The sequence below is a fragment of the Oryctolagus cuniculus genome, chromosome 10 (genome assembly GCF_051225735.1).
Source record: "Oryctolagus cuniculus isolate XC-2025 breed Fujian yellow rabbit chromosome 10, ASM5122573v1, whole genome shotgun sequence".
NCBI lineage: Eukaryota > Metazoa > Chordata > Mammalia > Lagomorpha > Leporidae > Oryctolagus > Oryctolagus cuniculus.
The window spans coordinates 118,742,016-118,764,434 of NC_142876.1; the positions used below are offsets into that span (position 1 = coordinate 118,742,016).

The 22,419-nt window shown below is 57.2% G+C and overlaps 1 protein-coding gene across 4 annotated transcripts in view; it reads right to left on the bottom strand.

Moving 5' to 3' along the window:
• IRAK2 (interleukin 1 receptor associated kinase 2) overlaps positions 1–22,419 on the bottom strand; it is a 58,975-nt gene that overhangs the window by 16,214 nt on the left and 20,342 nt on the right. For 3 of the 4 annotated variants that reach the window (XM_017338407.4, XM_008249927.5, XM_089305640.1), the window contains 6 exons: positions 17,058–17,180; positions 10,320–10,390; positions 6,810–6,977; positions 6,670–6,734; positions 2,705–2,819; positions 1,517–1,626 (listed from right to left, as the gene is read on the bottom strand). In XM_017338407.4, the coding sequence (XP_017193896.4) occupies positions 1,517–1,626; positions 2,705–2,819; positions 6,670–6,734; positions 6,810–6,977; positions 10,320–10,390; positions 17,058–17,180 (652 nt within the window). The remainder of the gene's footprint in view (positions 1–1,516; positions 1,627–2,704; positions 2,820–6,669; positions 6,735–6,809; positions 6,978–10,319; positions 10,391–17,057; positions 17,181–22,419) is intronic. The other variant, XM_008249928.5, reaches the window with a different exon arrangement.

Sequence of the window (22,419 nt, forward strand, 5' to 3'; positions counted from 1 at the left end):
GCTGCTCCTCTTCCAATCCAGCTCTCTGTTGTGGCCTGGGAAAGCAGTAGAAGATGGCCCTAGTCCTTGGGCCCCTGAACCCACATGGGAGACCCGGAGGAAGCTCCTGGCTCCTGGCTTCAGATCGGCGCAGCTCCAGCCATTGCGGCCATCTGGGGAGTGAACCAGCAGATAGAAGATCTCTCTCTCTGTCTCTACCTCTCTTTGTAACTCTGTCTTTCAAATAAAATAAATCTTTTTTTAAAAAAAAAAGCGTAGCGCACAGTTTTCCCCAAGCAGCATTTTCCCAGGTGGACACCACTGCCAGTACCCCCTGTTCGCAGTGGTTACGTCAATTCTGGGCAAACTTTCACCAAAGCCCAGGAGGCACTAAACGTGCAACGGAACCCAGGCACACACGAGGCGGGGAGACAGAATGTGAACACGCAGCTGCCTGAGGGCTGAGGGTCGCTGCCGGCAGAGCCCAAAAGGAGACAGGAAACCAGGCCAACTGACCACGTTCAGTGCCAGCCTCGCGCCCTCTTATTTCTTTTCTTGCTCGGACAATTGTGGTGCAAAACACACCAACCAGGAAGAGAAAGGAGGAAAGGGCTTGTACGTGCCAGAGAGCAGAGTTCTGGGGGGAGTGGGTCCAAGTAGCCAGGGCTGGTCCTGTCAGATATCCTGGGAGCTTCTGGGATTTTCTGCCCCTGGTGACAGTCCCCAAAGGGTGTCTGGCCCTTGGACACTGAGTCGCAGAGGTGCAGGAAGCCCCGGGGACGAGCTGCTGGCTCACCCGCAGACCCACAAAGGAGCCAGGTCCCCAAGAAGACTCTGAACAAGGAGCCGAACACCCCAAGGGGCCTGGCAGACAGGGCCCAAAGGTCCAGGCTGGGTGAAGGCCAGCGCTGGTGGACAGGGAAACACACAGCAGCCCAGAAAGGCAAGCACAGGGACAACAAATGTGGGGGAGAGGGGGAGCCAGCGCTGTGGCAGGTAGGGCCACCGCCTGCAGTGCCGGCATCCCATATGGGCACTGCTTCGAGTCCTGGCTGCTCTACTTCTGCTCCAGCTCTCTGCTATGGCCTGGGAAAACAGTAGAAGGTGGACTAAGTGCTTGTGCCCCTGCACCCACGTGGGAGACCTGGAAGAAGCTCCTGGCTCCTGGCTTTGGATCAGCACAGCTCCAGCCATTGCCGCCATCTGGGGAGTGGACAAACGGATGGAAGACCTCTCTCTCTCTCTCTCTCTCTCTCTCTCTCTCTCTCTCTGCCTCTCCTCTCTCTGTGTATCTCAAGTAAATAAAAAAATCTTTAAAAAAAAATGTGGGGCAAGGCGGGCAGACCACGCGATGGGCTCTGACAAAGCACCCCGCGAGTGCTGACTCTTGAGGGCAGAGCGGAAAACAAGAGAAGAGAAGAGGGGAGGAGAGGAGAGCAAAGGGCGGCAGGGGAGGGGGAGGGGGAGGGGGAGGGGGCCGGGAGCAGGCGAGGCTCACACCTGCAGCCAGGCCTAGCCGGGCCCACCCAGAGCTCACCTCTTGATGTTGCTGTGGATGATGTCTAGGCTGTGCAGGTGCTGGACAGCCTGGAGCAGCCCCGAGCAGATGCCGACGCGCTGTGGCCAGCTGAGGGGGTCCGAGCCACCCTACGGGCGAGAGCAGGAGACAGCCTCACACCTGCGCACTCCTGAAGTCGCTCCTGCCCGCCGTGTAACTGCGACAAGGCTCGCCAGCCCAGCTCCTGCCCCAGTGCTGTCCCTGGCCTCAGTCTCCCTGGACGTAACACAGACAAGTGCACCCCCGCACGCCAGGGCTGCCGTAAGGACCCAGGGGTTTACGTGGGAAGCAGAGCACCCACCACACAGCAGGCACCCAGCGAGCCGCAGCACCCGCATCACGACGGCTCCAGGGCAGCCTGGGGGTCCCTCTAGGAAGGCTGGCTGGGAAAGGAGCTAGGGGCTCGCGCTGGCAAGACAAGCACCCAGGCCCGTGCGGCCTGCCTTCGTCTGTACTGAAGGAGGTGGCGGCTGGGGGTGGGGGTTGGCTGAAGCCTCCTTTGTTTCCAGGGACTGCGCTCTCCTCGTGAGCCTGAATCTCCCCAGGGAAACCGTCACCCGTCTGGCAAGCCCTGCCTCGGATCCCACGTCCTCTAAGCAGCAGCCTGGACAGCCAAAGCTCACGGACTTCGTCCAGAAACTGACGTCTGGGGCCAGGCAGACGCGATGCAAGCCCTGGCACCTACGCTTGCCAGCTGCAGGCCTCTGGGGAGGCCACCCTGTGCCTACGTGCCAGACTCCTCTTGGGGAGGGGGGGGGAGCCTCGCTGGTGGCGGCACATCCTGAGGGGGTCCCCAAGGGGAGGCACAGCACATCAGCTCCTTCATAAACACACACGCAGAAACCCCGGCACTGCAAGTTCCCCTCCACTCTTCCTACTCCTTCCCTCTTGCCCTTTTCCTCCTAGCGGACTGGCTAACCCTCAGAACCGTGCCGACTAAAATCAGGGCTTCCGCTCCTCACTCGGACGGAAGGCCCGCTGCGCGTGACGTCTAGGACAGGTTTTCCCTGAAGATGTGCAGCGGGATCTCATCTCTCCCGCTCTACCTTCTCTCCCGACAGCCCGCCCGGACCTCCCCGGGACGGCGCCTCCCCCTCGGGACTCCTGGACGTCCTCACCCAGGATTCCCACGTGGTCTGGGTCTCTGACCGTGAGGCAGGCCCTTACCTGACCGTGCAGTCTGTCCTGTAGAGAGCCGTGGGCCATGTAGGGGTAAACCAAGCTGTGAAACCCTCTTCCCCGGCAGAAGCCCAGCAGCGGCAAGACGCTGGGGTGGCAGCACCTGCGAACAGGCAAGAGCGCGTGGTGACGAGTCAGACACACGCAGCAACCCAAGGCCAGCGGGGACCTCCCGGGCGCCACATGCCCAACCCCCAGGTGCCCAGAGGAGAAATGAAACCTGCCTGCCTCCCAGCCCGACTGCGGCCTGGGCCCCACTAACCACGCCTTCTCCACAAGCAGAGGACCCCAGGACCGCCCGATTCGCGATTCCAGCCCTCCCTGGAAATCCGCCTGCACTGCACTGTCTCCACCCCGCCCGGCCCTCCCACCCCACCTTCCACTGGGACCCTCCTTTCCTGCCTTCCTGGAAGGGCGTGCCCCCTGCCAGTTCCCGGGTCCTCCCAGGACTGGGAGCAACACTCCTGAGCGCTCTCTGCGGCTGCCTCCCAGTGTCCAGCTGCCTCCCGTGTCCAGCTGCCTCCCAGTGTCCAGTGCATCCCCATGTCCAGCTGCCTCCCCGTGTCCAGCTGCACTGCCCCATACAGGTGAGTGTCAGCCTGGACTCAGCAAGTCCCAGACCGGCTCCTCCACCAGGCTCATCATCTCGGGGAGGGACATCACGGCCCACCTGGCTTCCTGGACACCTCCGACCTCCTGCACCCTGCCAATCACCGTTCGCTGGCATACACAGCTTCAGGGCGGGGGTGGTGCGGTGAGTCAGGCCACCACTTGGGATGCCCACACTCCATCTCAGAGTGCCTGGTTTCAGCCTTGGCTACTCCACACTTCTTTTTAACAAGTACATTTTTGAAGATTTATTTACTTATTTGACAAAGTCAGAGTCACACAGAGAAAGAAAGAGAGGCAGAGAGAGAGAGAGAGAGGTCTTCTATCCTCTGGTTCACTCCCCAGATGGCTGCAATGGCTGGAGCTGCACCGATCCGAAGCCAGGAGCCAGGAGCTTCTTCCAGGTCTCCCACGTGGGTGCAGGGGCGCAAGAACTTAGTCCATCTTCCACTGCTTTCCCAGGCCACAGCAGAGAGCTGGATGGGAAGTAGAGCAGCCAGGTCTCAAACTGGCGCCCATTTAGGATGCCGGCACTGCAGGCAGCAGCTTAACCTGCTATGCCACAGTGCTGGCCCCACTCCACACTTCTGGTACACTTTCCTGCTAATGAGCCTGGAAGGCAGAGGATGCTGGCCCATCAGTGGACGTGCCTGACTCGTCACCAATGCGCTCTTGCATGGGTTCCTGCCACCCAGTAGGAGACCCAGATGGTGTCCCTGGCTCCTGGCTTCCACTTGGCCTAGCCCTTCCTGGCTCTGTGGGCATCTGGGGAATGAACTAGCAGATGAAAGATCGATCTCTCTCTCTTCCTTACTCCTGTTTCTCCTTCTCCCTCTCTGCCTTTAAAGTTCTTTTGTTTTGTTTTTGACAGGCAGAGTGGACAGGGAGAGAGAGACAGACAGAAAGGTCTTCCTTTTGCCGTTGGTTCACCCTCCAATGGCCGCCGTGGCCGGCGTGCTGCGGCTGGCACACCGCGCTGATCCCATGGCAGGAGCCAGGTGCTTCTCCTGGTCTCCCATGGGGTGCAGGGCCCAAGCACCTGGGCCATCCTCCACTGCAATCCCGGGCCACAGCAGAGAGCTGGCCTGGAAGAGGGGCAACCGGGACAGAATCCGGCGCCCTGACTGGGACTAGAACCCAGTGTGCCGGCGCCACAAGGCGGAGGATCAGCCTTTTGAGCCGCGGCACCGGCCTAAAATTCTTTTAATCAAAATCCTCTTCAATCCCCTCTCCTCTGCTTCACGTCACACCAAAGCCGGGTCCCCAGGACGACGCTAAGTGGCCTCCTGCCTGATGTCTCTGCAGTGCTCCACTCTCCGGCCACCCATTCAAACCTGTCATACTCTCTGAGCTCTGGACATAGAACTCTCCCCACTGGGCCACGGACTTCCCCAAGGGAGGGCCACCCACGCTTCACATCTGTACTCCCTGGAGCCTGGGGGAGGCCCAGCACTCACACTGCCTGACCCAGGACTTACGGAGGCCCAGCACTCACACTGCTGACCCACGACTGATGGAGGCCCAGCACTCACACTGCTGACCCAGGACTGACGGAGGCCCAGCACTCACACTGCTGACCCACGACTGATGGAGGCCCAGCACTCACACTGCTGACCCAGGACTGACGGAGGCCCAGCACTCACACTGCTGACCCACGACTGACGGAGGCCCAGCACTCACACTGCCTGACCCAGGACTGACGGAGGCCCAGCACTCACACTGCTGACCCACGACTGACGGAGGCCCAGCACTCACACTGCTGACCCACGACTGACGGAGGCCCAGCACTCACACTGCTGACCCACGACTGATGGAGGCCCAGCACTCACACTGCTGACCCACGACTGAAGGGTGCCTGCCCACTCCAGGAAGCACCATGCACAGTCGATAGGGGACTGCACTTCGGGTTTGTCTAAGCGTGTGTGTGTGTGCAGGTGTATACCCGTGTATGTGTACATTCATATAAACTGGGGAATAGAGAAATCATTAAAGAAAATACATCCAATGTGGTTAATTATAGGTGCTTAAAAACAGGTGATTTCTATGTTCTTATTTATAATTTTATTCCTTAAAATAAATACTGAACAATAACCACACAGTGCATGGCCTGCCCAAGGCTGCACCCTTGCAAAGGAAACCTAGGCAGTAAGTTGTCAAAGCTGAAGACAGCTGGGGTCCAGCATATAAGGGGCATCCAGTATGGGTCAGTTAAGTTCACTGGTCAGGGGCTGGCACTGTGGCACGGTGGGCTAGGACTTTGTCTATGGTGCCAGCATCCCATATGGGTGCCGGTTCTGGTCCTGGCTGCTCTACTTCCGATCCAGCTCTCTGCTATGACCTGGGAAGCAGTGGCAGACGGCCCAAGTGCTTGGGCCCTTGAACCCACGTGGGAGACCCAGAAGGAGCTCCTGTTTCCTGGCCTTGGGTAGACTCAGCTCCGGCCACTGAGGCCGTCTGGGGAGTGAACTAGTGGGAAGGAGGACCTCTCTCTCTGCCTCTGCTTCTTGTCACTCTGCCTTTCAAATAAACAAATAAATAATCTTTAATAATAATAATAATAAAAAGGTCACTGGTCAGAGGCGGTGGAGCCAGGGCAAGTTCCCGGCCCCACCCAGCTCAGCAACTGCACTGCTCTGGCCTCAGTTTCCCCATCTGGAAAAGGAGAACATCGAGGATAACCCCTGCAGGCCCTTGCTGCTCCAGACCACGGGCCAGCAGCTGCTGCCGCACAGGGCTGCTGAGCACTGCCTCGGGCTTCGGCCGCTGTGGACCACGGAGGTGACGAGCGAGGCTGCGTCCCAGCGAGCCCTCATCAGGGACCTGGACGCTTCAGTCTCCCGGCTCTCCTGTGTCACAAACATTCTTTAAAAAATAAAAATGACTCTTAGCTGTCGGGCTGCACGAAGGCCAGCGGGACCAGTTAGCAGGTGGGCACCTTACAGCCCCTGCTCTGAGGGCTGTGACCATACAGCGGGTTTGCTCTCAGAGCTGGAATCACGAAGTCTCCGCGCATCTCAGAAAGTGAGGCACAAACAGAATCCTTCCCCCGTGAAGGAGGGAGCGAGGGTGAGCCGAGCGCCCGGTGTACTTCCAACCTACGCATGCACCTGCTTCGTAGAAAACTGCAGACTCCGGAGCCAGAGCACGCAGGTCTGAACCCAGCTCTCCACTTCCTGGCTGTGTGACCCGAGTGAACCTGGAACGGCTCTGTGATTCGGCGTGCTCACGTGAGAGCATGCGCGGTGTTACGGAGTCCTTACGAGGGAGCGGCGCTCAAAGCATCGCCCCACACGGCACGCGAGGTCTTCGGGTCGCCTGCCGTTACTATTAAGCGCAGCGCTTACCTACAACACATCTCCATCTCTGCCTGGAAGAATCTTTCGATCGATCCCGGACTTGAGCAGGCCCCCTGTGGAGCAAGATGGGGAGACATGACACGCCTGCCTCCCCTGGGCGCCCCGCCCCGCACGCCGCAAGTGCTTGCCTCTCTGACGGTCTTGAAGACATAGAGCTTCCCGTGCCTCTCTCCTCGGTAGACGTCGGCAAAGGTGCCCTGGCTGATGCGGTGGCTTGGGCTGAAGTCCTTGGTCGCCTGGACCACATCCGCCTCTCTCCAGAAAAGGCTGTCTCCAGCCAGGAACAACGGTTCCTGCTGCAGAACAGAGGGGCCGAAACGCTGAGGACCCAGGAGACACGGGTGAGCCGGCAGGTGGCCTCCCCAGCACCGCGCGGGCCTTGGACATCAGCGCTAAGGGGTGGCGGGGACCTGGGATCCGCTGAGGGGCAGGACCAGGGCACAGAGAGGCTCCGGCTCAGACCCCAGCTCCACAGCCAATCTGCTGTGTGACCGTGGATGAGCTCCTTAACTTTATGACCCTCAACGTCCTCATCAGCAAAAATGAAGATAACAGCAGCACTCTGGGGGGTGACTGAAGATTTACTAAGACGGATGCGTGCCTGGCACATGGATGATGTTTGTTTCTTTTATTTTCAGTTTCATCAGATGACCACGCAGGGCTGGCCTTATGGCACAGCAGGGTAAGCTGCCACCTTCAGTGCTGGCATCCCACAGAGCTCCCTACTAACGCACCTGGGAAAGCAGAAGGTGGCCTGAACACCTGGGCCTGTCACCCCCGTGGGAGACCTGCACGGAGTTCTAGGCTCCCGGCTTCAGCCTGGCCCACCCGGGCTGCTGTGGCCATCTGAGGAGTGAACCAGACAGATTTCTCTGTCTCTGTCTCTGTCTCTCTTGCTCTCTAATTCTGCCTTTCAACTAAATCAATAAATCTTTAAAAAAAACAACACCGGTGACCACCCAGGGGCCCCAGAGCCGAGACGAGGCCACGGGCTGAGGGTCCTGTGCTCAGCTTAGATGCCGGGCTCCCAGATTTCTGAGAAGCAGCTCGTAAATAAGTAAACTCACATTTTTTGAAGCTATACATGGTCTTATTAACAGTTTTAGAAAATTAGGAAGAAAAAAATCATCTATAATCCCATTATCCATGTAACTGCGATTAAAGTTTAGGTATTTTCTGTCAGTTCACTATACTGGGATTTATTTAACAAAACAGATCATGGGGCCAGCATAGCACAGTAGGATAAGGTGCCTTCTACAATGCCAGCATCCCATATCACAGCGCTAGTTCAAGCCCCACCTGCTCCTTTTTTTTTTTTTTTTTTTTTTGACAGGCAGAGTTAGAGAGAGAGAGAGGCAGAGAGAAACGTCTTCCTTCTGTTGGTTCACCCCCCAAATGGCCGCTACGGCCGGCGCGCTGCACTGATCCGAAGCCAGGAGCCAAGTGCTTCCTCCTGGTCTCCCATGCGGGTGCAGGGCCCAAGCACCTGGGCCATCCTCCACTGCACTCCCGGGCCACAGCAGAGAGGTGGCCTGGAAGGGGGGCAACCGGGACAGAATCCGGCACCCCGAGGCTGCTCCATTTCTAATCCAGCTCCCTGCTGAGGCACCTGGGGAAGCAGCAGAGGATGCCCCAAATATTTGGGCCCCTGCCACTCACACGGCAGACCTAGGTGGAGCTCCTGGTTCCTGGCTTCAGCCTGGCCCAGCCCTGGCCACTGTAGCCATTTCGAGAGTGAAACAGTAGATTGGAAGATTCCTCTGTCTGTCCCTCTCTGTCACTCTTTCAAATAAATCTTTTCTTTTTAAAAAATGTATCTATTTGAAAGGCAGAGCTACGGAGAGACAGAGGCAGAGAGACAGGTCTTCCATCTGCTGGTTTACTCCACAAAAGGCTGCAATGGCCAGAACTGGGCTGATCTGAAGCCAGGAGCTCTTGCCGGGCTGCCACTTGGGTGCAAGGGCCCAAGGATTTGGGGCGTCCTCTACTGTCTTCCCAGGCCATAGCAGAGAGCGGGAATGGAGACAGAGCTGGGGCTGGCACAGTAGGTTAATGCTCCACCTGCGGCACCGGCGTCCCATATAAGCACTGGTTCTAGTCCTAGTTGCTCCACAAAGTTTTGATTTCTGGGGTTTCAACACTCCACTCCACCACCATCCTTCTGCAAGTTCTCACTACATCTTTGCAAATGATTAATTCTGGGGGCCGGCGCTGTGGCACAGCAGGTTAAGCCTTCGCCTGGGGTTCCAGCATACCATATGGACGCTGGTTCGTGACCCGGCTGCTTCACTTCCATCAGCTTCCTGCTAATGGCCTGGGAGAGTTGCAGAAGATGACCCAAATGCTTGGGCCCCTGCGCCCACATGAGAAACCCGGAAGAAGCTCCTGGCTCCTGGCTTCTGATCGTTGTGGCCATCTGGGGAATGAATCAGAGGATGGAAGACCTCTCTCTCTCTCTGTAACTCTGCCTCTCAAATAAACAAATAAATCTTTAAAAAAAGAAAATGATTAATTGTTAAAAAACAAAAACCCTGCTACAAAGTCTTCTGTAGGAAAGAACTTCCACACCCACACTCAAGCAGGGCTGCCTTCTCCCACAATACTTTTTGGGCCACAAATCTATTTCAACTCCTTTTAAAATCAGAAGAAAACAGGTACACTTCGAGAGTTGAAGAAAATGTTTCCTGGGGGCTGGTGCTGTGACGTGGCAGGCAATGCCACCACCTGCAGTGCCGGTTCATGTCCTGGCTGTTCCACTTTCTATCCAGCTCCCTGCTAATGGCCTGGGAAAAGCAGCAGAGGATGGTCCAAGTGTTTGGGCACCTGCACCCATGTGAGAGACCAGATGAAGCTCCTTGCTCCTGGCTTTGGCTTGGCTCAGCCAGAGCCGTTACAGTCACCTGGGGAGTGAACCAGTACATGGACGACCTCTCTCTCTCTAACTCTGACTTTCAAATGAATAAATAAATCTTAAAAACAAAAATGTTTCCCTCCTTAATATCACTTAGCTTACAGTCATCTTAACACTGTTATCAAATATAATCTAAGTTTTTTTGTTTGTTCGTTTTAAAGATTATTTATCTGAAAGGCAGAAAGGCGGAGGGGGGGTCTTCCATCCGCTGGTTCACTCCCCGATTCTTGGGCCATCTTCCACTGCTTTCCCAGGCCATAGCAGAGAGCTGGATCGGAAGTGGAGCAGCTGGGACTTGAACAGATGCCCATTTGGGATGCTGGCACTGCAGGCGGGGGCTTTACCCGCTACGCCACAGTGCTGGCCCCTGGGGTTGTTTTTAATAAAGGGAAGAAAGTGGCTCAGGCCCACAAAGGTCATAATGCACCCTGGACCCAGGTCACTCAGAATTCAGGACAGCTCAGCCTGCGTCATGTAAGCCGGGACAACTGAGCTGTCACAGGGACAGGGGCTGTGAGCAAACCACTGCCGAAGCCAATGTGAGGATGTGCGCAGGACATGGCGGGGAGGGCCAGTCACGGGCTTGATTGCTGCTTAAACACAGTCAAAGTGCAGCCCGGGCTTCAGTGACCACCTGCCCAGGGACCGGGATGCTGGGGTGAGTCAGCCACCTCCTCTCTCAAGCCCACGTCAGTCCTGGGGAAAGGAAGCTGAGGGGTGGGTTTACCTTAGAATCCGAGGAGTCCTCTTCAGAGAGAGGTGGAAAGAAGGTCTGCTGGGCTCCAGCTGACGGGGACCCTGCAGAGGGGTACTGTGGGTCACGACGCGGCCCGGGAGGAATGGGGAGGGACTCAGAGCGAGTGCCCTCACTCCCTCCCCCTTCCTGATTCTCCAGCCCCAGCCACCCTCCCCAAGGCCCACCTGGCTAAGCCTGGGGACAGTCCTGGCAGGTGGGTCCTGTGGAGGTGACCTCACACCCAGGGCCACACAGACCCGGCGGCAGAGTGGGAGTCCAAGGGAAACCCATCTGACTTCCAACTCCCAGCACTGCTGCACCACCTGGCAGCCAGCCACGGACATGGACACGGACGTGGACATGGACACGGAGGTGAACTAGCAACTGAGCCTGCCCTCTGGAAACCTCCCCAGAACCAGGCGGGGCCATGACCATCCTCCAAGGATTCCACAGCAGCTGAGGGTCACGGAACCTCTGACCCGGGCTTGGAGGGACTGAGGGGAGGCAGCACAGGCAGGGGAGAGCCCAGGCCAGCGGGCAGGAAACACGAAGTGCTTCCCGTGCGCTGAGCCTCGCTGTGCTCCATCACCAGACCCTCTGCACAGGCAGTGAAGGAGGCAGCGAGCGGTCAGCTGCCCGCCAGGTGGCACGGGCTCCGAGTCTGCTCAAACCTGCAGTAACTGCCAGAGCTCCAGGGGAGGACTTGAGGTTCCTGTTTCTTCTGTATAGTTCTTTCTAGAATTTAGGTTGCCCCCACTGCCTATATAGGATGGCTGCAAAATTGTTTAGCTCTTACTTATATATAAATAAAACAAATTCCCAATACTCTGTGTGTGTGTGAGACACAGAATTTCATTTAAAAAATACACAAACAATAAAGCAAAGCAAACAAAACTCACATCACACGGAAACAGCTGTTGACACACGTCTGCACGCACACACACAATCTGGAATTTTATCCTCGTGTGTGGGCTGATACGTAACGCGTTTCTTTGTGACCTGTTAGGCTTTCCAGTACGGAACGAACGTGCTTCCAGGCACCTGTGTGACACTTCCCGCCTGGAAAGCGGACTGGAAGATGATGAGAGCCCGGTGAGAAGGGGCAGCGAGGAAACTGCCTACAACAAACGCCCCAGGTGACTGCCGGTAAAGTGACGGCCACAGACACGTCAGCAATCGCTAAGGAACAAAGACGGGGCCGGATCCTAGAATCAGACAGCAAAGAATTCCAGGGACAAAGCACACAGGACAGGATGAACCAGCCGCGTGGACGTCTCTGCTTCCAGTGCACCATCTCCAACATGTTTCTCCTCTCCTATCCCTTCCCTAAGCCTGTCCGACTCATCCACTCCAGGGCCAAACGGGAGTGACCTGTTTAAATCCTGGGCGGGACAGAGTCGCCCTCCTCCCAAGGGTTCCTTCCTGGCCTACTTCCCAGGAGGCCCCAGGACTTCCTGCCCCTGGCCTACTTCCCAGGGAGGCCCCAGGACCTCCTGCCCCCTGGCCTACTTCCCAGGAGGCCCCAGGACTTCCTGCCCCCTGGCTTACCTCCTAGGGGGCCCCAGGATTTCCTGCCCCCCCGCTTACCTCCTAGGGGGACCCCAGGACTTCCTGCCCCCGGCTTACTTCCCGGGGGGGCCCCAGGACTTACTGCCCCTGGCCTACTTCCAGGGGGGGCCCCAGGACTTCCTGTCCCTGGCCTACTTCCCGGGAGGCCCCAGGACCTCCTGCCCCTGGCCTACTTCCCGGGAGGCCCCAGGACCTCCTGCCCCTGGCCTACTTCCCAGGAGGCCCCAGGGCTTCCTTCCCGACAAGGATTACTTCCCGGGGGGCCCCAGGACTTCCTGCCCCTGGCCTACTTCCCGGGGGGCCCCAGGACTTCCTGCCCCTGGCCTACTTCCCGGGGGGCCCCAGGACTTCCTGCCCCTGGCCTACTTCCCGGGGGGCCCCAGGGCCTCCTGCTGCTGCCTGTGGTGCGTCTCCCTCTCGACCTCTAGCGTGTCTGTGGTTTTCATTTCCTTCACACGACTTGAGCATGTGACAACTTCCGCGTTGTTTCCTTGTTGAATCAGTCACTCCTGCAGGGGTCCAGGGGCTTTCCTCCGCTCCCCTCCCTCCTTTTCTGTCCCAACGTCCTTCCTCCTCCTCCGCAGCAGGGAGCTCCGAGCCCAGCCTCAAGTCCCTCAGCGGGTACAGGAGCTTCACAAAGCCGAGGGCCAGTGTAGAAACAGGCAAAACGTAACGTGGGGGACGCGGCTACAGGATCCTGTCCTGCAGACACTGCTCCCAGGCCAGCGGCCCCTGCCTTTGCCCGGCCTGCTCCCGGCGGGTGGCCACTCGTCGGCCAGCAGGTTCTGCCCATGTCTGAGTCACTGGCCACAGCTCTGTGTTTTTCTTTCATCAACTTGAAATCACACGTCATACTTACACACATAAGCCTTGTCTTAAGCAATGACACCCAGGCCGCCCCAGGTTCTGTGCACGTGATACGTGTGTGTCCCAGCACCCACCGGAGGTCTGTGCCCCACCCTCGGAGCCACAGCATCAGGGATTCGGTTTCTGTCCTGCTGCCATTTGCTCCCCTCGGCCGGCTCCACTCTCCCCACCCTCACGACTTTCTCGTCTTGCTCAGGGTCTGGGGTTTGCTCAGGAGGCTGCGCCCAGCGGCCGTTTGGTTTGGCCTGGAGTGGAGGTGGGGGTGAGGAAGGTGAAGGAGTGCAGGGAGGGAACTGATCAGAGCTATTTCTGCAACACACCAGAAAACTTAAAAAAAAAAATCGTGGAAAGTGGAATTAAATGATAGGCCTGTTTGACACAAAAATTTTGAAGTCCATGTGTAAAAGCGGTCTTCCCCTGGTAAAAGAAAAATGCACATTATGAAAAGAATGATACGTGGTTTTCAAATTTTTTCACATGAGTGCTGAGTCTTTTATTCTCTGAGAAAGGAATGGGATTGGAGCCAAGACCACAAGGCTGACAAATCAGGTAGGAGAGGCCGGTGCTGCGGTGTAGCGGGTAAAGCAGCCGCCTGCAGTGCCGGCATCCCACATGGGCGCTGGTTCAAGTCCCGGCTGCTCCACTTCTGATCCAGCTCTCAGCTGTGGCCTGGGAAAGCAGTGGGGGATGGCCCAAGTCCTTGGGCCCCTACACCCATGTGGGAGAATCAGAAGAAGCTCCTGGCTCCTGGTTTCGGATCAGCTCAGCTCTGGCTGTTGCTGTCATTTGGGGAGTGAACCAGTGGATGGAAGACCTCTCTGTCTCTCTGGTTCTACCTTTCTCTGTAACTCCTTCAAAATAAATAAAATAAATCTTAAGAAAAAAAAAAAGCTATTCACAGGGCAGCCCTGAAAAGCAGCAAGGGGTCACTTAAAGGACACGGCAGGACACACGTAGGTTCAGTGCAAACATGGAGCCATTCCACAAAAGGGACCCACAGAGGTCCTGGAGCCGCCTCCCACGATTCCCATGAGACACCGTGAGAAACTGGCTGCGTGGACCACGCTGAAGACACTGGGGGCGTGGCGGCCACTACAGCCTTTGCTTTGTGTCTGGAATTTTCCATATGGAAATGTCTTAAAATCTTCCTCCGCCGAAGGGGAGGAAATGGGTCAGGAGTAGACGAGGGAGGAAGGGCCTAGGGCGACACCTTGGTGATGGGGAGGGGGACCCTGTGCTGCTTTCTTAGCCTTTGTGCTTACACGCTGAAAATCTACCGTCCTAGAAAGACAAGAACCTCGCCCTCCCCAGCTTTGCTGTGGGCCAGGGTGGCCCTGTGAGAGGTGGGGAGGCCACACCTGGCACCTGGGGTGCCTGCAGGTGCTCCTGGGGACTAGGGTGATGACTCCTCTTCCAGAAGGGTCGGGGCCACGTCCCCCGGGGCCATGTCCCCCAGCGCCACGTCCTGTGCACCAAGCCACGACCTGGGAGCTGTGCCACCGCAGGCCAGGTGCTTCTGGGCTGGAAGGCTGGGGCTTTCCCAAGGGCAGACGGCCTGTGGGTGACCTGCTGACGTCAGCGAGCCCTCTCCTGTCTTCAGCTGGGCCGGATTAGAGACAGCCGACTTCCTGCCCCTATCTGCAGCCTGCATTTACCGATCGATCGCCCGGGCAGGCTGGCAGAGTCCACAGTGCACACCCGACAGGAACACAGACTCAGGTCTCGTTTGACAGGTACTGAGACGAGGGCCAGCCCAGGAGAGGTCACTGCTACACCCGTGACCCCCTCACCCTCCCCGCACGCCCGGAACTTCCCGCATGCGGGGCTTTGCCTTCTGGCCACGGCCAGCACTGTGCTTGACTCAGAGCCACTGCCCCTTATCTCCAACTGCTGATCAGAAGTGGGCACTTTTTTTTTTTATCTTTAGCTACAGGAAATAATTCAGACTTCAGACCTTGAGTTAATTTTCCAGGCCCAACCTATCGGGGTGTCCGGAATGTTCCTAGTATTGGCTAACAGTTCAGGGGCATTTCCTGGGGCAGCCCTGAGGTGTGCTGTTTCTTACACAACAGCGCGGCGCGCGGGGCTGATGGGATTATGTGTTACAGAGGCAGGAACCGCCCAGCAATCCTGCTAGAAGGGCGGAGCTGAGACGCCAGCACGGGGCCGGGGCCCAGAGGGCCCTCCATACGCTGTCCTTGGCCGGGCTGGCCTCGGCTTCAGGAACCTCAGAGCCAGGGACTGGGGCCTTCAGCTCACCGCAGGAGGCCGCAGAAGGGGCAGAGTCCCTGCTGAGTCCTTGCCACCTGGTCCCCTGCCTTGCACCAGGGGATGCAAACAAACCTGAAGCTGTAGGAAGGCTCTGCAATAGCAGCACGAGGGGTTTCCCAAGGTTCATGGAAAATGGAATTAAGGTTTTTTTGTTTTTTGTTTTTTGTTTTTTTTTTTTTTTTGACAGGCAGAGACAGTGAGAGAGAAAGAGACAGAGAAAGGTCTTCCTTCCATTGTTCACCCCCCAAATGGCTGCTACGGCCAGCGTGCTGCGCCGATCCAAAGCCAGGAGCCAGGTGCTTCTCCTGGTCTCCCATGGGGTGCAGGGCCCAAGCACTTGGGCCATCCTCCACTGCACTCCCAGGCCACAGCAGAGAGCTGGCCTGGAAGAGGGGCAACCGGGACAGAATCCGGCGCCCCAACCGGGACTAGAATCCGGGGTGCCAGCGCCGCAGGCGGAGGATTAGCCTAGTGAACCGAGGCGCCGGCCTAGGTTTTTTTTGTTTTTGTTTTTGTTTTTTTTTTAATGTATTTTGAAAGTCAGAGAGAGAGAAAGAGAGAGAGAGAGAGAGAGAGAGAGAGAGATTTTTCATCTGCTTGTTAACTCCCCAGATGGCCAAAACAACCAGCAATGGGCCAGACCAAAGCCAGAAGCCAGGAGCTTCATCTGGGTCTCCACGTGGGCGGCAGGGGCCCAAGCACCTGGGCCATCTTGTGCTACTTTTCCCAGGCCATTAGCAAGGAGCTGGATCAGAAGTGGAACAGCCGGGATGCTGGCATCGCAGGCTGCAGCTTTACCCATAATGCCACAAGACAGGCCCCAAAAGGCTTTATTCTGGTACAGAAACATTTTGACATGCACTGTTTTCTCCAAACACATTTTTCATGAACTTTTTTTTTTAAGACTTATTTATTTTAAAGCAGAGCTACAGAGAGGCAGAGAGAGAGAGAGAGAGAGAGAGAGAGATCATCCACCTGCTGGTTTACTCCCTAATTGGCTGCAATGGCTGGAGCTGCACCAATCCTAAGCCAGGAGCCTGGAGCTTCTACCAGGTCTCCCACATGGGTGCAGGGGCCCAAGGACTTAGACCATCTTCCACGGCTTTCCCAGGCCATGGCTTAGAGCTGGATTGGAAGCGAAGCAGCCAAGACTTGAACCAGCGCCCATACGGAATGCTGGCACTGCAGGCAGCGGCTTTACCCACTACGCCACAGCGCCAGCCACACTCATGAACTTTTTGAAGACCCCCCCCCAACTTATAGACTTCAAAATTCTCTGGACCAAGTAAACTTCATCTTTAATTCCATTTTCCACAAGCTTCCTGAAGGACCTGGGGTGTGTGCTGGTTCGAGTCACGGGCACTCACATCCATGGCTGGGAGCCACTGCCTTCTCCGTGACTTGAGCGACGGCTCTCCCTCTACAGCTCTGGTGACACAGGACGGAGAAGCAGGCCTGAGACTCACGGAGGTGAAGGCGGCAGAGCCGGCAGCGCCCCCAGCTCTCCCCGCACAGCTCGAGGGTCAGGCCCTGCCAGAGGCCTGTGGGGGGCAGAGGCTGCCAGGCACCAGTCCAGAGCCTGCAGACAGAAGCCACAGGGGCCCAGGGGCACGGGGGCCTGCTTGAGGACCTCTGTGTCTTTCGGCTTCCTCATCCGTGAAGTGGGATCAGCATCTAACCCCTATAGTCAGCTGAGTGTTAAATCAATACCTTGGAAACAATGGAGTCCTGGGCACTGAAAGCCCTCAATTGCTGTCTTTTTCTTTGACGCAAATGGTAACAAGTGGCACGGATTCCTGCGTTAGCTGACCTCCTTGCCGTTCTGTCACACTGGCTATGAACCTGCCCCCGTGCACACACACCCCCATCACCGTTCAGGGGACTTGAGGCTGCGATCCTCGCTAATTTCACCACTTCCCGTTGTTTCCATTTTTTTGTTCTTCCTCGTGACAGTGAACATCCTGATAGACAAGCAGCGCCTTAAATAAATTTGCTTTAAGGCAAAGGCTAAATTAAAAATACCTGTGCTTGGCTGGCCGGCCGGCCCCACGGGCTGCTCCTCTTCCGCGCTTGTCTCGGGCCTTCCTGGCAGCACAGGGTCAAGGGAGGGTGGGCTGGACGATCCGGTTTCCAGAGCCGGTTTCCCTGAAAACAAGGCGGGAAGGCGGCCGTCATTCCACGGGGTGGGACGGTCCAGCCATCAGAGACCGGGGTGCTGCTCCCGGCTCCATCACAGATTCACGGGGGCCCGGCCAGTTCTGCCCTCTCTGGGCCTCGAACTCCCCATCTGTGAAATGAGGGGGCTGTACACGGCCGTGCCCTGTGATGGTCCAGCTCCTGATCCTCACAGGCAGGTCATCATTCCTCTGAGCCCTTGTCCCTCCCCTTCCCCCCAGATACGAGGAAGGTGACAGGAACAGCACCCCCGGCCTCCCGCCCAGGGCTGTGGCAGGCGGGGGACAGGGCTGTGTAGGCTGCCTGCATGCTCCCCTCCGGCCCCTGGGCGTGAATGTTCTGGCTGACTCCCACCCTCCCTTCCACCTGCTGGGGAAACACACGCAAGCAACCCATTTTCTAGACGGGAATCCCAAAGCAGCAGCTCCGCCTACAGCAGGCCCAGGCCCAGCTTCCCTGACCTTAAACCCTCAGCGTCTCTGCCTTCCATGCTGACCGGCTTGCCCAAGGTCACAGCCAGAGGCTGCAGCCCAGGCAGAAGGCGGCACCTGCCTCTCCAGGGTGCGCACGTCCCTGCACACAGGTTTGGGGACGCTCACATGCTATGAGGGTGCGCTCGCCCAGCTCCCCCGATTCCCACAGCTGCAGTGGGAAGTAGCTCCCTCCGCCACGGCAGGCCGGAGCAGCCCTCCACACCCCTCACCAGGCAGCATCTCACAAAACACAGCCTTCACTTCCAGCAGGAAGCCTTGCAGGCAGGGTTAGAGAGAGAGGGAGGGAGGGAGGGAGAGGGGGGGGGGAGAGAGAGAGAGAGAGAGAGAGAGAGAGAGAGAGAAAGACAAAGAGAGAGAGCAAGATCTTCCATCTGCTGGTTGACTCCCCAGGCGGCCTTAATGGCCCAGGCTGGGCCACGTCAAAGCCAGGAGCCTGGACCTCCATCCTGGTCTCCCACAGGGATGCAGGGGCCCAAGGACTTGACCACCTTCTGCCACTTTCCCAGGCACAGTGGCAAGGCGCTGGACTGGAAGTGGAGCAGCTGGAGCTCAACATGGCGCTCCTTGGGATGCCAGCGTCACAGGTTGTGGCTTAACCTGCTGCACCACAATGCCAGCCCCCAGTGCCAAGCCTTGAGGGCTCCCTTGCTTAGAAAACAGTGTACAGGCCGGCGCCGCAGCTCACTAGGCTAATCCTCTGCCTTGTGGCGCTGGCACACCGGGTTCTAGTCCCGGTCGGGGCACTGGATTCTGTCCCGGTTGCCCCTCTTCCAGGCCAGCTCTCTGCTGTGGCCAGGGAGGGCAGTGGAGGATGGCCCAGGTCCTTGGCCCCTGCACCCCATGGGAGACCAGGAAAAGCACCTGGCTCCTGCCATTGGATCAGCACGGTGCGCCGGCCGCGGTGGCCATTGGAAGGTGAACCAACGGCAAAAGGAAGACCTTTCACTCTGTCTCTTTCTCTCACTGTCCACTCTGCCTGTCAAAAAAAAAATTTATTTATTCATTTGAAAGTCAGAGTTACTCAGAGAGAGAGATCTTCCATCTGCTGCTTCACTCTCCAATTGGCTGCAATGGCCAGAGCTGCGCCAATCTAAAGCCAGGAGCCAGGAGCTTTTTCTGGGTCTCCCATGTGGGTGCAGGAGCCCAAGGACTTGGGCCATCTTCTACTGCTTTCCCAGACCACAGCAGAGAGCTGGATCAGAAGTGGAGCAGCCGGGTCCGGAACTGGTGCCCATATGGGAAGCCGGCATTGCAGGCGGCAGCTTTATCCACTATGCCACAGTGCTGGCACGCAAACCCAAATTCTACAGCCTGTGTGCCAGGCCCCACACTTGAGCAAGCGAACTATGGGGCACTGAGTCCCAGTGAAGGCTGCTGATTTGTTTATCCTCGCACGGGGCAGAGCACAGGTGGGGCTGGGACAGCGTGTCCAGCAGTATTCATTCCTGCTGGTGAACTAGACCTCGCTGTCCAGACCCGTGCTCTGGGCGAGGACAACAGTAACACCTACATTTGCACGGCATTGTGGGAAGACTTTAATTCTCACAACAATCTCTAGCAGGTAGCAGAACTGTGTGCATTTTATTTGCAAGTAGATGGCTGGCCTTCAGTACCCTTGGAGAACTGATTCCAGAAGGCCCACAGACACCAGCAGCCGCGATGTCCACATCTCTCGTATAAAACAGCGTAATAATTGCACAGAAGCTGCGTCTCAGGCTGGCGCTGTGGCGCAGCAGGTCCAACCACCACTTCAGATGCCAGTAGCCCATATGGGAGCGCCAGTTCAAGTCCTGCCTGTCCTGCTTCCAACGAGCTCCCTGCTGGCGCACCTAGCAAGGCAGCAGAAATGGCTGGAGTACTTGGGCCCCTGCCACCCATGTGGTAAACCCCGATGGAGCTCCTGCCCTTTGGCTCCAGCCTGGCCCAGCTCTGGTTATTGTGGTCATTTAGGAAGTGAACCAACAGAGGATCTCTCTCTCTCTCGTTCTGCCTTTGAAACTGATAAATACATCTTTAAAAACAAAAAGAACCTACAGTTCTAGAGGACTTCTAATACTAATGCAGTGCACACAGTGTGAAGGGCTGTCACACTGCGTTGTTTAGAAAACAGTGACAAGGCTGCACACAGTTCAGTACACAAGGAATTTTTTCCCAGTTACTTTCCATCTGGCTGACTGAATCTGTGTACGTGGAACCCATGGACAGGAGGCTCGTGATGTAAATAACTCATCGCAGAGTGAAGCCTGGGGCTGGGTCTGTGCCTTCCTATCCGGTTAGGGCTGCACGGCTGACTCACCACCACACCCAGCCTCGGTGTGTCCTCTGGGTGCCCAGTCTGGGGACAAGCAGGAACAAAGGGATGGCCCTCTGATTCTCCCAGGACACACAAAAATAACAATAAGGCTGAATAGGAGTGATCACAGGTGGCTTTCTCCTTGTTGCATTTCCTCTCTGTCACTGGCATCTTAATCTTTTTAAACAAACCTATCTTATGCAAGCGGGGCAGGGCTCAGGTGCTTGGAGTCCAGGCTGGCCTGGAAACCAGCCCGTGCCTTCCCCGCTGTGTGTACTTGAATAACGTTGATGACATCATGTGCAAACTGACCAGTTCAAAACGTGGGACTTTGTCAAGGTTATTATAACACCTTTAAAATACTGGTTATCTATTAAACTACCCACACACTGAGTGTTAAGAAAGTGGGATGGAGTCTTAGTTTTTTTTTTATTTAACGTAACTCTGAATCATTTTTTTTTTTAAAGATTTGAGTTACAGAGAGAGGTAGAGACACAGATAGCGGTCTTCCATCTGCTGGTTCACTCCCCAGTTGGCTGCAACGGCTGGAGCTGAGCCGATCCAAAGCCAGGAGCCAGGAGCTTCTTCCCAGTCTCTCACGTGGGTGCAGGGGCCCAAGGACTTTGACCATCCTCCGCTGCTTTCCCAGGAGCATTAGCAGGGAACTGGATCAGAAGTGGAGCAGCCAGGACCCGCACTGGTGCCCACATGGGATGACGGCGCTGCAGGCTGGGGCTTTCACCCGCTGCACCACAGCGCCTCCTGGCACTGGCCGGAGAAGGGACCTGCCAGCAACCTCCTGCAGAGCCAGGCCCCAGTGCAGGGACTGCCCGGGCTGAGAGAGCCCCCAGAAGGTCCCCCTGGTCCTGGAGCTGCCACGGCCCCGGCACACCAGCCCTCTCCCTGCCTCCGCGGCTGCCTGCGTTTCCTCATCAGCAGAAGGGCTGAGGGAGACAGTGCAGGCCCGCCCTCACTCAGCGTCATTCCCGATGACTTTTCCCTCATCTCTGTCCCTCTCTAGGGGCCTATCTTAGCAGGGGCAGGCACCATGGCGCAGCAAGATAAGCCGTCGCTTGGGACACCCTCACCAGGGTGCCAGTTCTAGTCCCAGCTGTGGGGAGCAAACCGGACTAGACTGAGTTACTGGAATTAAGACTTATTCTATGCATCTGCTCTCCCACAATGTGGCGTTGGGAGAGAAGTAAACAGCTTCCGCACAGCTGCCTCCAGTTCAACTGATAAACTGTAGGACTTGCTCCTGATTGGAGAGCAGCGTACTCGGCGTGTGGGCAGCCGAGTTAGGATTGGCGGAGGAGGACTATAAAGGAGGAGAGAGACGGCATGCACCAGGAACATCTATGGGGAACATCTAAGGGAACCCGTGCAGCCCCCGAGAGAACCGGCCGGCGGTGTGCCGCTCCCCTGCGGAAGTGGGGAATGTGGCCAGGGGGAACTGCCCTTCCACGGAGGTGGAAGGGATAGTAGCCAACCCGGGAAGAACCAGCAGCAAACCCGGGGAGGGCCGAGCAGACGAAAGAACAGCGCAGGGTCCTGTGTCGTTCCTCCACGAAGACGGGGAGCGACATAATGGTGCCGTGACTCGGATATGAAGCCTACACAGGGTTTAGTGTCGTTCCCCCATGAAGACGGGGAGCGACACCAGCTACTCCATTTCCAATCCAGCTCCCCACTGATGGGCCTTGGAAGCAGCACGTGGCAGCTCAAGGGCGAGGGCCCTGCCAATGGTGTGGGAGCCCCAGATGGGGTTCCTGGCTCCTGGCCCAGTCCCAGCGGTTGTGGCCATTTGGGCAGTGACCCGATAGATGAAGGACCTCTTTCTCTGTCACTCTGCCTTTCAAATAAAATAAAACAAGCCTTTAAAAATACAGAAAGACACAGAAAATACACTGTACAAACTGGCTGAAGGAACACATTTTAAAAAAAAAACCTATCTGGCAGGAACACCGACGTCAGCGGCCCCCTCCCACGGGGCTCACAAAGCCTTTGGTCTGCCCTCGTCCCAAGGGGAATCCAGCGGTGGCTGACGCCTGGCACTGTGGGTCATGCATATGTGTGGTGCACATGTGGGGGCTGACCCGCCCACACATCTGGGGCTGAGGCTCACCCTCCCAGACACGGGCTCCCGCCACACTTGGAGGACCCCAGTCACACACAGCCATCAGCTGACCCAGCCCACGGCGGGCCCTAGCAGAAGTTTCGGTTTCCTGGGTTCTCAGATCCTGTAACCGTAAATGGTCAGGGATGCGTGCAAACGTTACACATCTGCACTTCCACTCGGGAGCTGCTGGCCCGCAGGCTGAGTGGGAAGGCGCGAGCCGGGCCGCTCCCTGCCTCTTTCCCACGGTCAAAACCGAAAGATGGAGAAAACGTGACTCCGCTGTGCTCACTCCCGGGCAGCCTG